The sequence below is a fragment of the Gasterosteus aculeatus genome, chromosome X, assembly GCF_964276395.1.
Source record: "Gasterosteus aculeatus chromosome X, fGasAcu3.hap1.1, whole genome shotgun sequence".
Taxonomy (NCBI): Eukaryota; Metazoa; Chordata; class Actinopteri; order Perciformes; family Gasterosteidae; genus Gasterosteus; species Gasterosteus aculeatus.
In genome coordinates, this window is record NC_135698.1 from 4,868,303 (window position 1) to 4,883,556 (window position 15,254).

Below are 15,254 nucleotides of genomic sequence, written 5' to 3' on the forward strand. Positions count from 1 at the left end.
AGTGTTTATGCATCCATAAGGTGTTTGTGTGCAACTATTTTGGCTCCAGGAAAAACATGTATGACTGTAATGTTAAGTCTTATGTGATCACGTCTTCAGAGAGGTTTTGAATTCAGAAGAGACACGTCAACAGGGGAGAGAACCCACTGTTGTACCTACAGTACCTCTCTATGGTATGTGTTGGTCTGTGGGTGGCTAACGGGAAACACGCTGTGACACGCCAGGTTTTCTTCCGGGAGTTTGCTGTGGGAAGCTCTCCGTTGCTGGCGTCTGACAGTGATTGAGATGGATCAGATGGATGGAGGGAGGGAGGGAGGGAAGGAGGGAGAGGACATGAGGCCGAGTCGGAGAGGAGGGAGGAAGGAAAAGGGTCATGGGAAGGTGCGTCTGGGAAATGGCGTTGTTTTAACATCATAGATAACCCCACTCAGGACCTCCATTAGCCCCGGGAGACGCCACACTTTTATACGCGGCACTTCCTGTTTGGCAGAAGCTCGTGTTACAACAGCGATATGCGCCGTAACTAATTAGAAGCCGCCTCCCACTGGACACAAACCTGCATGCTGACTGACATCTCGGCCTAGTGAATTCAACACATTGACGCTGCTGTGTCTCCGGTGCAGGGACTTGAGTCTTGCTCGTTAATCTGATTTGAACGCTAATGGACGTGGACTTAAATTTAAAAAACTAAACTTTTTCTCCATTGGTTAATTAATTGAACTGTTACTTAAGTAACTGTCAACTGTACATAATTGATTAGAACTTCCTGATAGTCTGCTTTCCTGCAGTGCGTAAAATAAAAGCTGAGTGTTGGCCATTGTCGAATAAAAGTCCTTAAATAGGTGCAAACTAGACACAAAGCCACTTCTGACAACTTTAGGAGTCCAAGCACAAAACCAATTTTTCACTAAACCGCAGGAAACTAGCTGAAAAAATATAAATGAAACCAGCATATTCTATCATGAGGTAGTTGAAGCTTACATGTTAACTTTGAACCCAACCTGATAGCACAGAAGAAAAGCACAAACGATAACTAAATAGGAATTTCCAATTATCTCATTATTGGTCCCTTTTTAGTAGTTAGTAGTAGTTAATTACATTGGGTCTGATGTTATGTGTTTTTGCGGTAACTTCAAATACTTTGTCTCAGAAATAAGATTACATGTGGTCTTTTTTGTTGTCAAAACCTTGCATCTACATTAACCACATTAAACCTGTCGTTAAAAAAGTATGGAGGATTTTAGCGTGCAATGGTGGTAGCTAATGTCACCCGATGTGTTTAAATGTGGTGCTCTCTCTCTCTCTCTCTCTCTCAGGACAGTGTCAGGAACAGAAGGTCACACCCTCAGCCCAAGCCAGTGGAGGTAAAGAAAATGAAAACGTACAGGAAGGAGAAAAGACCGCTGAAAAGGGTGAGTTTGTTTCGTGCTATGCCTCTGCACGTGGATCCTGTGTTTTGTTCCTTTCCGGTGTACTGGGACAACCTGAGTCTCTGCAACACATTCAGACCTCCCATGTATATGTATCTTAAGACATATATCTTATCCCGACTGCGGTATGCTGTAGCCAACACAGAGCAATGAGAAGTCAATGGTACTGAATCACAATCAGGACAGCGGTTATGACGCAGAGCTGCTTTGAATAGAACAAGGTAACGAGTACAAGCCTGCATAACAGTGCGTTAAGACGAGTCTCTGTAATATTTGAACTGAGTAGCTCGTCATTGGCTAACTGAAAGACTGAAAAGCCTAAAACAATACGATAACCCGAGGCTTCAAGTTCTGCTTCCGCACTTAATCACCCCTCACCAAACGTACCGTATAGCCTCTGCTCAGTCACCTCGGCACCTCTTTTTTGCCATCTTTAGGTTGCTCAGGTAGGGGACTTTTTTATTTCTAGAGTCCATTTAGATTCATTGACCCTGTACGAATAAACATTCCTCATTCCAAACTTTGGAAAGGGAAGTTCCCACAATGAAGTTAGCGACAATCTTACTGATGCTAAATCAGTGTTGGAGTCAGATTAGTCGTGTTGGTAAGATGGAAAAAGCAACCCCCATTAAAACTCTGCTATCCCTCTCTCTCCTTGTGTTGTGAAACATGACGTACTGCCTCGGCTGTTGAGTGCACACAGACGTTGCGTAAGTTGGTCTTTGTGTTCACGGCCTGCCAAAGCAGGCCGATTCTGCCCCCTGAGTAAACATGGTGAGCCACTGATAACACTAATTTATGTACAACAACGACACGTTCACAGACCAGAACACACGCACACACAGACACAAGGGGGTGGTATGCATATTATAATAAGATTGACGACTTTATAGGCCTTGTCTCAGCAGAAGAAACGCTTTGATTTTTTACCCTTTGGTTTTTTGACCCACAGAATCGGTCTCCGGGGCTAAAAGTGTACTGACCCGCGTGATGCGCCTGGCCCAGCGCTACCTGGCCGACCAGAGGGGTAGACAGAGGACTGAGGGGCAGGGGGCTCAAACACAGGCCAGGACCAGACAGCGCAGTCCTGCACCTGCGCGAGTCTTCCGGAGTCGGACCGGCTCTTCCCTCACACAAAGTCAGGTAGAGCTCCGTGGTAATCAGGGCATGTGACCCGTCCACCATTGAGCATTGTCTCAATAGCTTTTAAAAAAATAAAACCAGTTTAGTTGTTTTCAAAAGTAACTGATTTCTATTACCCTCTCTTGGAAGGATTGTGACTTTTTTCTTTTATTTCTGTCCAACTACAATCCGCCAGAGGAAAGTTACGACTGATGATGTTGGATTTAAGCAATCCTATGGGTAATGCAAGGTCTTTTGTATATCACATTTCAACAAGGCCATTCAATGTGCTTCACATTTATCCAAACATAAAGCCAGGAGATTCAAAAACAGTTAAGAACATTGATTGAAAAAAAGAAACATGATCTTTATCTTGCACAATTGTTAGGGACGACCAGAGGGTTGGCGGTTTGATCCCGGGCCTGGCTAACCCGCATGTCGATGTGTCCTTGGGCAAGACACTTAACCCAACGTTGCTCCTGTAGCTGCGACCACAGTGTGTGAATGGGCAGGTGTCACTGTGTATGTTTGCTCCTGTCATCGGTGTATGAATGGGTGTGAATGATGACATGTAGTGTTAAAACGTTTTGAGTGGTCTGAAGACTAGAAAAGCGCTATACAAGTAAGTCCATTTACCATTTAGGATGTCGAGTCTTTTTTTCACTATCTTAAAACAATAGTTTGACATTTTGGAAAACATACATATTTCTTCTAGAAATGTCTAGAATTAGATGAGAAATATTAGTACTGTCATGTACACAAACATACACATTCAGTACAAGGCTGCAGTTAGCAACCGCTTAGCCTAGCCTGGTGCCAGACAATATACTTTTCCTGATGCTCCTCTGTCACCCTGAGATTGACACAAATATTCTGGCAAGTATAATTTAATTTAACTGCAACTCGTTTTTACACTTAATATTTAGTTAGCTTTATTTCTTAGTCTTCTTTGCCAAGCTGAGTTAACTGGAAGAAAGGGAATCCTTGTATTTCCCTATATATTGAACTGTCCTTTGTTTGTTTATTAATTTATTTCATCCATCCATCCATCTTCAAAATGCTTATCCTACATAAAGGGCCGCGGGAGACGGGTTACACCTTGGACTGGTCACCAGCCAATCCAAACACAGAGACTAACCAACCATTCACGCTCATATTCACACACCTACGGGCCTAAATTCAGAGTCCCTAATTAACCTAATCCCCAGAGCATGTCTTTGGACTGTTTGGGAAAAACATAAAACAAACATATAAGTGGTGAAAAGAACACACAACAGAGTAGCATATTAAAAGTAAGTAGTAAAAAACAAAATCTTTGTAATTAATCAGTCATGAGCAGTGTTTAATTGATTTCTTCTAAGCAATTTTTAAAAATGCTGAAAGAGCTACAGCTCTTCAGTGTGTTCCACTGATTTTTACAGAAAAAAATTATTGACCAAATCCAGTGCGTCAACATTGGATGGTGCAGTCCCTGTATTTTTTGGATGATCTAATAGAACTTATTGAACAACGGGAGCAACGAAGTTCACGTTTCGCAAGCGAGCAAATACCTCGCGGAGACTGACTTTTGCTCGCGGATGTTTGATTTTGGTTAAATTCTTAAGGTCATTTAATCATCATGTTTTGATCAGAGTTGTGATCAAACATTTGGGTGGGCCGCGAAAGATTTTCAGATTTCAAAGTGGGCCGCGGCATTCTTGAGTTTGGGAACCGCTGGTATAGACCATGCACAAATTTGTATTTCTCTTGTGCCGTGTAACAGCTTTTTGTCCAAATTTTAAGAGTTTGTTTGTTTAAGGATTCCAGTGGTCTTGTTTCACCAGCCGCCGACATATGGGAAAGCATCATGGCGTTCATAAATATTGTAGCGTCTGGGTGTAGTGGGTCATTCAGCACACGCAGGTGAATGGACGTTCTGGTAGGAATCCTTTATTTGTTTCTCCAGCAGCAGATAACAGACACCCACAGACTCCCTCGATACTCGCAGACAGCAACAACAACAATATAGAACTCTTCTAGCAAACCTGACTAGCCCCCCCAAAACACGGGAACACCCGCCTCCCACCGTCTCCCCCTATCACTGGCCACCCCCTGTCTAGCCTGAACCGCAACTCCCCCTGATTGGCCAGCGTGAGAGGAATGACGTGACACCGTACGGAACACACTGCTGAACAGGGTCGCTACAATATCTTTGCAGCATCCAGACAGGGACAGTTTCTTTTCGTTGATCGTTAATATTTAAACTAAACAATAAGAGTCCAAACGCTGAACCTTGTTCTATGTTTCTGGACAGTGCGTCACCAATTGAATCCTGGGTTAGATGAAAATTTAGAGGGTTCCAATAATAAAAGATCATGAGTGACCAGTGTTTCCCCAACCTATAAACAAGGAGGCCTTAGTGCATCATCTCTGGTTTTCATCAGCAATCACAGATTTTTATTGAACCACGGGTCAATTTTCATTTATTTTCATTTTTTAGATTTTTAGATTCAGAACCCTGCACATTAAATATTTCTCTTACAGATTTCATCCTATGAAGTTGTTATAGCCATAGCCTAAATCTTCAGAGGGCAGTCCCAGGTAAAGCTGTTTGTTTCACTAACAAATTATTATTGTTTAGCTTGCTAGGTCTGCACTGAAGGATCTTTGTCTTTTTACAATACACCAAATACTATTGCTTCCTTGCCGTGGGGGCTTAGCAGGGACATGCGCTCACCTCCTTATTTGGGGATTGATGTGGTTGGCACAGCTGCATGATGATTAATCACCATAACCGTGCTAATTATACTCCACTAACCCCACGCTTGTGTCCTCCACACCTTTTGCCTGTAGCTTTTCTCTCTGTCCTTGAGAGACCCAGGACTGTGTGCCAGTACAAGGAAGCTCTTAATGTTGGTTCATAATATGCATATGCATTTTACACAATCCAACTGCGTGTCTGAGTAAGGTAGATCTCTGTGGGCTACTGTCCGGAGACTCCTCTCAGACTCTCCTCACTAGACAGTAAGTAGGCTTTTCTTTTAGCCATTGAAAGAAATCTGGACCCACTATGATCTAGCAGCGGTCTGGAAGTCTGGAACAAAGGACAGTCTCTGTTTAGTCAGCGTCATTCTGATGCCAAATCCTTCTGCTCAAACCAGACTGCGCGCTTTAGACACAACATAGCTTACCTCTGGTCTTGCTGAGTTGACCTTTCACACAATTTGATTGCAAGATTTTTCTGAATGTCTTCTGAATGTCTGCCAGCACAGTAGCTGGCTGGTGGAGGTCAATCAGTAATATGTTTGACTGATTTCAGTATTTGAATTTATATTCAGTTTCAAGCCAGCAAAACCTAGACAATTACAATTACACACACACACACACACACACACACACACACACACACAAATGGGGCTAAATACAAAAACTCATTAACACACAATCTTTCAGCAGCACCTGGTAGGTACTGGTTAACCACACAGACCCAGGAGGGTGGGGGCTGTGGCTCAGGAGCAACCCCAGACATTCCTCTTCACTCCAAGGTTCGGCTGATTCATGGTCAGATTTATCTGTGGGTCATTGAGACGACGTCCATCGGTTTGTGGACTCCTGTTTTGAAGCCTTCGCCAATTTGGCCGTCGGCATCTTGGTTTAGGGCTGTCCCAGTCTTCGCTTTTTTGCAACTGATGGCATTAAATATGGGGAGTGGCATAGAGAACCTGTATTGAACAACATGTCAATCATTATGCAACCCAGCATACAATGCTTTATGGTCTATCTTACTCTAAATTGGCCATAATTACTTAATTAATATAATTTAATGAAGAAGACTTTAAACTAGAGATTGAGACCATGAACTCATGTTTACAATGTACTGACTGTAATTTTTTCATACACTTCTATACAATCAGAAGAGTCGCCCCCTGCTGGTCAGCACTGACTTCCTCTTGGTTTCCTCTTCCAGACCAGATCACGAAGGCGAAGCCAGCAGAGAGGCGTTGCTCAGCAGCCAGTGGTGCAGGGGAGCGGCGACGATGTCGCTGTGCCAGATGCAGCCGGAAGAAGTGACAGGTGAAGACAGAAGTTAAACAATAGCAACAAAAGAGTAGCACGCGCTTGTGCACGTCAGCTCTTTCCCCAGGGGTTTGTTTCGTTTACCTTCCACCGTGGACCTCCTAATGTAAATCCTAGCATGTTTCTGCTCGTTGTCTATTCCACTTTCTGATCTTTGGGTGGGTACAATAACAAAGGCACACTACAGTAGCTCCACAGTTAGCCCATTATGTCATTCATTTACTACGAGTGGCAGCATCATATATATAACCGTTTGCTTTTTTTCTCCTTTCTTTGTTCTTTCTGCACCATTGCCCAAATTCCCTATTAGAGCCCTAGTTTTTGTGTCTTGGTAATCCTGTGTGTGTGTGTCTGGTATTTCGGCGAAGAGGAAGGAGCAAGGAGGATGTTCACTGGCATGGCTGCGTAAAACTTTTTACTTTTAACTTCTTAATCTTAGCCAAATTTAGGCTTTTACTTTTAATAGAATAAATACATTACAACAGAAACCACTCATTAGAATATCTAAATTATTCATTGAATGGAATTCAGACTTGTGCGTAGACAAAAAGCATGTTCATGTAATAGTCTCAAACTGTGGTGAAGACTACATATTTCCTGCTGCTATTCTTTGCGTGTTGTCTGCATCGTTAAGGGAACTCGCTTGCATTAACTTTGCACTATTCCACCCCGTTTTAAGGTATTGTTTTCCCTTAGTAAGACCACACTGGTCCTTCAGCAGCACTTAGAATGTCACAATATTCCTCTAATCCTCTCATTCTAATGTTTTCCTCCCTCTGACAAGCACACGGCTTAAAACAAAAGGCTGTCACTTTCGTGTTATGTGTGTGCGAGTCTGTGTGCGTTTCAAGCATACTTGTCATTCCTAGCGGGCTAAGTCTTGGTGTTTAGCGGTTCAGGTTTGTTTTAACCACGCTGCAGGTCACCGGGGTCACCAAAAGGATTATAGTAGTAGTCGGATCAAATTAGTTGTGAAGGACGAAAGAGTACAACGCTGTTTGCCAGATGATCAAAACAATGTTATTAAGAAGATTAAAAACCAACAAACAAGGAGACCGAAGCAACAGGCTCCATGTGCAATGCGAGAGGAAAGGAGGACCAGAAGTCAAAGCCTCTTGATGATGTATTTTAGCGTGGTTTAGTCAGTTCAATAAAATCTTTCACATTTGATTGGACTGCTAAAAAGTGGGAGGGCTTAGCTTGATTCTGGGGAGAACGTGGTAGAGATCGGTCTCACTGCAGCAGAACACTCGGGCCTCCGCTCCCACCCACATATACCAATGACATATACAAGAGATAGGTGAACAATTGACACAGGATTTAAATTGGGAATGTAGTTTTCATTCCACTGGAAAAGACAGGAGCCAGTTTTAACTTTACGTGTCAGTCGTAAACCCTTTTCAGACATAGAACGCTTAATGTTACTGGTTTTATCTGTTAAGAAGATTACTTTTTGTAATCATCCGACCTAAGTTTCTGTTATGCAAACGTTCATCGTGGCTTTGGCCAGCTTTGTGGAAAGAGCCGCAGTGATCACTAAAATATTTAGCCCCTGGTGCTCTCAGAGGAAGCAGCACTGCTGGAGGACAGTGGTTAGATGGTAAGTGATAACGTAGAAGAGGAGGGGCGATCCCCCACAAATCACTGTTCCATTTTCACAAGTTTAAGGGTGAAGCTTTTACTAAATGTCAGGGACATCTCAGTGACACGTTCTCAAAGATTTCATGACAAAGGGAACTCTTGCACTGAATGACTCATTATTATCCAGCAAGTCTAGAAACCAGATTCATTCATCTCCAAATTCAGGAATCTCGTTCAAAATTGATAGTTTTTATTTTTACAATATAGTATTACAGCATAGAAAGCAGAACAGGAGAAATGTGCAAACAAACCAACTGGGTCTAACTAATGCTCTTAACGACTGACTTGAGTAAAGCAAGCTGGCTGCCACTCTGAGCCTCAAGGACAGAGCCTGGCTCTGAGGATTCTGCTTTGTAGGGGGTCAAAACTTGCTGCCCTCTGTTAGCCTCAGGGATCACACTGCTTAAATACCACGGTCACGTGACATTGTGTCATGGCCATGTGACATGTCTCTCGCTCCACGTCTTTGTTCCCACTCAAATTATAGTTGGACATGTTGAATTTGTGAGGACACCGGTAGACGCGGCCCGCGGCGGGCTGCAGGGGTGAGCTCTCAGACAATAGCAAGAATGCTGCATGCTCCTCTGTGGCATTCTTCCTGCTCTCCTCCGCTGTGCGGTTATTCAATGATCAACTAACTTGAGTCTATATTTTAAAAAGCAGCAAATTAGATGGCCCAGACATTTATTGATATTGTTGCTTTTTATTATGAGAAATACAAATGAATGATGAGAAATCAGCATTGTTTACTGTGTCACATCTGACCTAAACACGTCACAGGAAAGATTTGCACATTTGATGGCTCATTCCTTCGCCACTTCTCTCTTCAAGTGTGCAGTTTACATATTTCTGTTGTGTGTGAGGACTCTATAGACTGGGTGGCGCTGAGGTTGCCTCTGGACCCGGACAGTTGTACAGCTGACAGCCAGGTTGCGACCCCAAATCGGTCTGGGATGTTGTTGTTGTTGGTCTTTTTTTTTTTTCTTTAAACAGGACTATTGCAGTTTCAGGTTTAGAATCGCATAAAGACCTGCAATCATTTACCTCCAAATCTACAATCTTGGCAATTATATTATTTATTACTGACATGTTTTTAATATTGTTTTCCCAAAAGTCTGTGGACCTCCCACTACTCCACCATTACGGATAAGGTCATCTAACAATCCTTTGCTGTTTTTCCTTATTGAAAACTGTTAATAATTAATAAAACATCCATCGGGAACTTCGTTTAAACTCTACGTGATTTTGTTTCCAGCTCAGAACCGAATCTCAATAGGACAAGCACGGGACCTTTAAGCAAGGTGGCCGGTCGCCGTAGCAACCACAGCCTCGTCAGCGGCAAGTCCCTCCGTCTTCTACGAAGTGGCAAGAAGCGGAGGAGCCAGACCCCTCCCCCCGCCTCCGTCCTCCCGCCGTCCCTGCGTACCTCGACCCTTCCTCCATCTTCCTCCAACGCCCCTCCAAGCGATGATCAGCTTGACACACCCAGGACCGCTCTCATCAAGTAAGAACCCTGTACCGTGTGTTGGCTTCCTCAAATAGGTTTAAGTGTGAATCACCTTCACATCTCACGACTCAATGGGAAATAAATCCTACTTCAGGTGCTGACAAAAGTTCCTTTTTTTTTTGTGATCATATTTTTTAATTAACTTTCCAGATATGCATCAAAAATCAATCATAAGTACATTGACAAACATCATTCAAGTATATAAAACATTTTTTCATAAAATATGAATATATACACCAGACATGTATATATTTACAGTATTTACCTTCAACTAAACAAACCACACTCTTTTAGAAAGTAAACCGCAAACCATTGTGCTGCATATTAATGTGTGCGTTTGTAGCTCCAATTGGTATTCCGGTTTATTTTATTGTTATTTGATGGAGTTTCAGTCAGAACAGCAAAGTACTGTTCAAGTGGTGCCAGCTTGGCCACATTTGGACCTGATGGTTATCTCGTTGTGTGGGATGGATTATTTGGGGGAATGAGGTTTGTGATTGCTTGCGGATGAAAAACACACCTGTGTCTATTCATTTTGACAATACATCGCCCCCCCCCTGTAGTTCATATACAACCACATCCATTAGAACACCCTGATATTACAAAAAATATATAACAAAAATGGTACTAACCATGGAATTGAGCATTTCACGGGAGCCGTTGCTGCATTGAGACATCACATCACAATCTAACCTGCAGCATATATGCATGCATCTATGCGATTAATGTGGCAAAATATTTTAACGTAGTTAACGTCTGTTTGTATATTTATCGATTTGATTGTTTTGGGTGCTTTGGCGCGCAAAACATTTTATATAGCTGGAAAAAAGAAAAAAATGTGTTGCCACAACGTTGGGACAGAGAGATGTGAACCCATCCTGTTGTGTTTTCCATGGCGCTTCAGGGCGGGTCGGGGACACCACAGAACAGAAATAGACCGGCAGGTTCCTGTTGAGTAGGTTACACACCTACTGTACAACATGTGCCCTTCCAAGAACAACTGTGTGAACAACTTACTCTGGTGATTGAACAACATTTTCTTTTAACCACCGTTAAGTGTTTCTGTCAGAGGGTGTGGATGTGTGTGCGGGTGCGAGAGAGAAGTATATGCGGCTGACATGGCACGGGAAGATGAGCTAAGCTGACCCGTGGTCACTAGCTAATGCCGACACACCCAGCCTGACGTTATTAGTATTTCCCCCACCTGAGGCTTCGCTGACGCAGAAGGACAAATGGGACAGAATTGAAAAGTTAGTGAGATTTGCCGTTCGTAAACGTGGAGTGTTGCAGTAAAAGACTCGAAGTCTTTCAATTAATTTTATTTTGTATAGCCCAAAATTACAAATTTGCCTCAGAGGGCTTTACAGTCTGTACACATACGTCATCCTCTGTCCCGAAACCCACACATCGGCACAGGAAAAACTCCCCAAAAAATGAAAAAAAAGGGAATAAACCTTGGGGAGAACATCAGAGGAGGGATCCCACTCCCGGGATGGACAGACTACAATGGATGCCATGTGTACAGAATGAACAATGTATAATATATTCAATTCCTTATGACAGAAATGATTAATTAATTGTGAGTAGTAAGCCAGGCGCACAGCAGGACCACTGCAAGGGCAACCACCATCAGATAGAACCACCATCCACAGAAGCCTGTGGGGAGGGAGAGCACAAAGACTTTAGGAGAGGGTAATGTTGGTTTATGATTACAGTAATATTATTAATATTTCATATAATAATGATGATGATTGCAGCAGCAGGTGTCAGCAGGGCCACGGCAGGTGTCAGGACCAGGGTCCAGCAGGAACTACGATCTACGGAGACCTGCTAGGGGAGAAAGCACAAATAAAGCTGAATTAGTCATGTGCATTAACGTGAAGTATTGTAGAAAGAGAGCGTGAGAGAGGAGCTTGGTGTGTCTTAAGAAGTCCCCTGGCAGACTAAGCCTATAGCAGTGAAAACTCAAAACATTTTAGTCTAGTTTTCGTTGACTAAAACTAAGAAGGATTGAAATGACTAAATGTGACTAAAACTAAAATGCATTTTTCGTCTTAAGACTAAATCAAAAATAGCTGCCAAAATTAACACTGGCCTATAGCATTTTAAATAAGGGCTGGTCCGGGCTAACCTGAACTATAAGCAAATCAAAGAGGAAAGTTTTAAACTTTACCTTAAAAAAGTTGACCGAATCTGCCCCCCGGACTGAAAGTGGATCAAAAGAGGAGCTTGATAACTGAAGGCTCTGGCACCCATTCTACTTTTAAAACCCTAGGAACAACAAGTAACCCAGCATCTATGGAGCGCAGCTGCCTTGTAGGGCAATACGGTGTTACAAACTCTTTAAGATGAGATGGTGCCTCACCAGCAAGTGCCTTGTAGGTGAGGAGAAGTACCTTAAATTCTATTCTTGATCTAACAGGGAGCCACTGCAGAGAAGTTAATACAGGAGTAATATGATTACTTTTCTCAGTTCTTGTTAATACAGGTGCTGCAGCATTCTGAATCAACTGGAGGCTTAAGAGATTTACAAGAGCAGCCAATTCAACAAAGAATTACAGTAATCCAGTCTAGAAGTAACAAACGCATGAACTAATTTTTCTGCATTACTTTGAGACAGGAAGTTCCTGATTTTTGATATATTACGTAGATGAAAAAAGGCAGTCCTTGAAGTCTTCTTTATGAGAGTTGAAGGTCATATCCTGGTCGAAGAGAACTCCAAGATTCTTGACGGTGCTGCTGGATAGCAGAGCAATTTAATCTGTAGTGTGGTTAAACAGTGAGTTGGTTTATTTACACTCTGACAGAAACCAATTACATCTAACAATGAAAGAAATGCAGTACCAAGGCTGTCGTTGTCGACATCCACGTGAATGTTAAAATCACCCACAAAAATTACCTTGTCTGTTTTAAGGACCAAACTTGTTGCGAAAGACTGAAAACCAAGCTTTCAAATGAGTTATAATTCACAGTTTATTAAAGGTTTATTAAAAGGCAGGAGTCATAAACTGCTGCCCCCCACCCCCCCCCATGCTTGTGCCTCGAGGAATATGAGTATTAACATGACTGAGGAGTCGCTTCATTTAAGCTAAAATATTCCCCATTCAATAACCACGTTTCAGTTAGACAAAATATATCAATATGGTGATCTTTAGTGAATTATTGAATTTACAAAAACCGCTTTAGATGACAGAGATCTAACAGAGACACGTCAAGCACTAGGACCAAGTGGAAAAACGGCCGCTCAAGCTGAAGCCTGTTTCCCTTAGTTTAGACCGCCCACAAGCTCCTCGGTTGGCTATGCTGCAGCTTGTGTGATTGGCCGTCCCCGCTGTCACTTCATCAGGTTGTAAACCGGTCTGCTAGTTGCTGAGAACTCGAGGAGTTTCTGTTACTCTGCCACTGTAAGTGTGAAATGCTGTAATGAATTGGAGTGGAGTTTACTAACAAGGTGAAACACAGAATTGGGTGATAATGTTTTGCTACATGCTTTACAACCAGTCAAACCAAAAAGGGAACAGTAAACTTAAAAGTAGCAATAGAAAACTAGAAGAACTACTAGAAAAGACAGTGAACTGAAAAGGTTAGTTTTATTAAAAATACTTGTGTGTCTCCCCCACTTCTGAAATCAAAATTTCAGAAAATCAAAATCAAAATTTCAGAAGTGGGAGTGAATAGGTCCACCGAGGCAACTAGGGGTAAAAAGTATATCTTAACCCTATTTACCACGTTTCTATCTATGGGTGTTTTTTAAATTGGGTCCAGTATTGAGGGGGGGCTGACAAAGGCCACTAAAGGGCAAACGTGAAAGTGTCTTAAACCAGCATTCTAATTGGTTGCCAGTAGGAGGCGATCCTGATTGTATAGAAGTGTATGAGAAAATAACTCACTCTTCATGTATTCCCTCAGTGAACCTTGTAAACATGAGTTGATGGTCTCAATCTCTCGTTTTGAGTCTTCAATACAGCACAGTGTTCATTTAGTAAATGATGGTCCATTCAGAGTAATTCAGACCATTAAACACGGCATTCTTTAAGACTGGCCTACATTCTGATTGCCAGACTGCTACCAGAGACGTAGACAGCGCCTCTAATAATAAATAACAATACATTTAATTTTTTTATAGCGCTTTTTCAAATTCTCAGTCACTTTACATAAAACATAGCCTCTACCACAAAGTCACTCCTCCGCCTTACAAATATGATCACTCCCTTTCACCGGTTGCAAAGAACAAGATGCCGAATGACGCTTCAAAACCGCAAACCAATGTGTTAAGGCTGGGCTGTATACTGGTATAAGATTTCCCTACGGTATGGATTTCTCATGCCATAACAACCTGTGTCCAAGAGAAAAGCTGTGTCTCTTTGGAGGGTTTTTGTTTTTGAAAAATGCAAAGTTACGTTTGATCAGAAAACTATTTATTGCAAAGTCTGTCGAGCCTCTGGTGGCAACACTAGCAACCACAACAAGCTAAAGAGCTAACCAACTCGCCGACCAGTTGCGAGCAAGTTGGCCAGCAAGCGGCGAACAGCTGTTCGGGTAGCCTGCGGTCCTTTTCGGGGTCAATGAATTAATGTGTTTACTTGAAAAAGCAATACAGTCAGAATCTTTCTAAATACCGTCGTAGGGATTTTTGGCCATACCGCCCAGCACTACAATGTTTGCTGTCTCAAGGACTACGCCCGCTCGTTATATACAGTCTACCGTTGGACGGACCGGATCAAGCGAGATAAAGAATGAGGTTGTGTTTCTCTGAAGAGTTCTCTCCATAAAGACTTCGGACACATATAATAACAAGCTGAGCCGGTTTGACTTTAATTGGAGCCGCATGAACGGTGAGCACTTGCCCTGAGCGATGACATGGTAGCGCTTTTAGAGGCTGCCATCTGCAGCCTTCTCCCTCAATATTGGACCAATATGAAAGAAGCGGACTCCGGCTCAAAAATGTCCCCTTTAAAGGTTAAATGTTTTCCTCTCCCGTGAGTGCAGTCAGTGATGCAAGCTGGTCACTGAGTGCAGGACTAATTCATATAAAGCTTTTGTTCGTTTTTTTCCGATGTTGGCTGAGCAGAGCATATGTGGCCCCTGACATGTATGCGTGCGAAAGACAGAATGCCAAGAAATGAAATGATCTATCAGTTTTTTTGTGCCGTCTTTCAGGGCGAAAGGTGAGCAGTGTGTCACATGCGTGTGTGAGCGAGGGATACAGAGACAAAAGTGAATTTGTGTTGTGCATAATGCATGCAATTTGTGTGTGTGTGTGTCTGTTTCTGACGCTTGTCATCTGATGTCGCGGCGTTGTAGGCTGTTATGTTAAGCATCGTGGGAGCCACCCCTCGGGGGAAATGTTTGCATTGACACATGTTTAACGTACAGGCGCACATTTCACACAAATCCGCTGGTTGGGAGTTAACATCTAACGTTGAAGGCATCGTCATGTGCAGTGCGAATTGTTGCACCGCTTGCGCTTTTTGAGGTGTGGATTCTTCAAAAATCCC

The 15,254-nt window shown here is 42.7% G+C and overlaps 1 protein-coding gene across 3 annotated transcripts in view; it reads left to right on the top strand.

Moving 5' to 3' along the window:
* LOC120809628 (uncharacterized) overlaps positions 1 to 15,254 on the top strand; it is a 45,511-nt gene that overhangs the window by 24,261 nt on the left and 5,996 nt on the right. For 2 of the 3 annotated variants that reach the window (XM_040163574.2, XM_078081941.1), the window contains exons 11-14: positions 1,317 to 1,412; positions 2,383 to 2,573; positions 6,499 to 6,605; positions 9,505 to 9,753. In XM_040163574.2, coding sequence (XP_040019508.1) covers positions 1,317 to 1,412; positions 2,383 to 2,573; positions 6,499 to 6,605; positions 9,505 to 9,753 — 643 coding nt within the window. Of the gene's footprint in view, positions 1 to 1,316; positions 1,413 to 2,382; positions 2,574 to 5,075; positions 6,077 to 6,498; positions 6,606 to 9,504; positions 9,754 to 15,254 lie in introns of all 3 variants that reach the window. The other variant, XR_013451058.1, reaches the window with a different exon arrangement.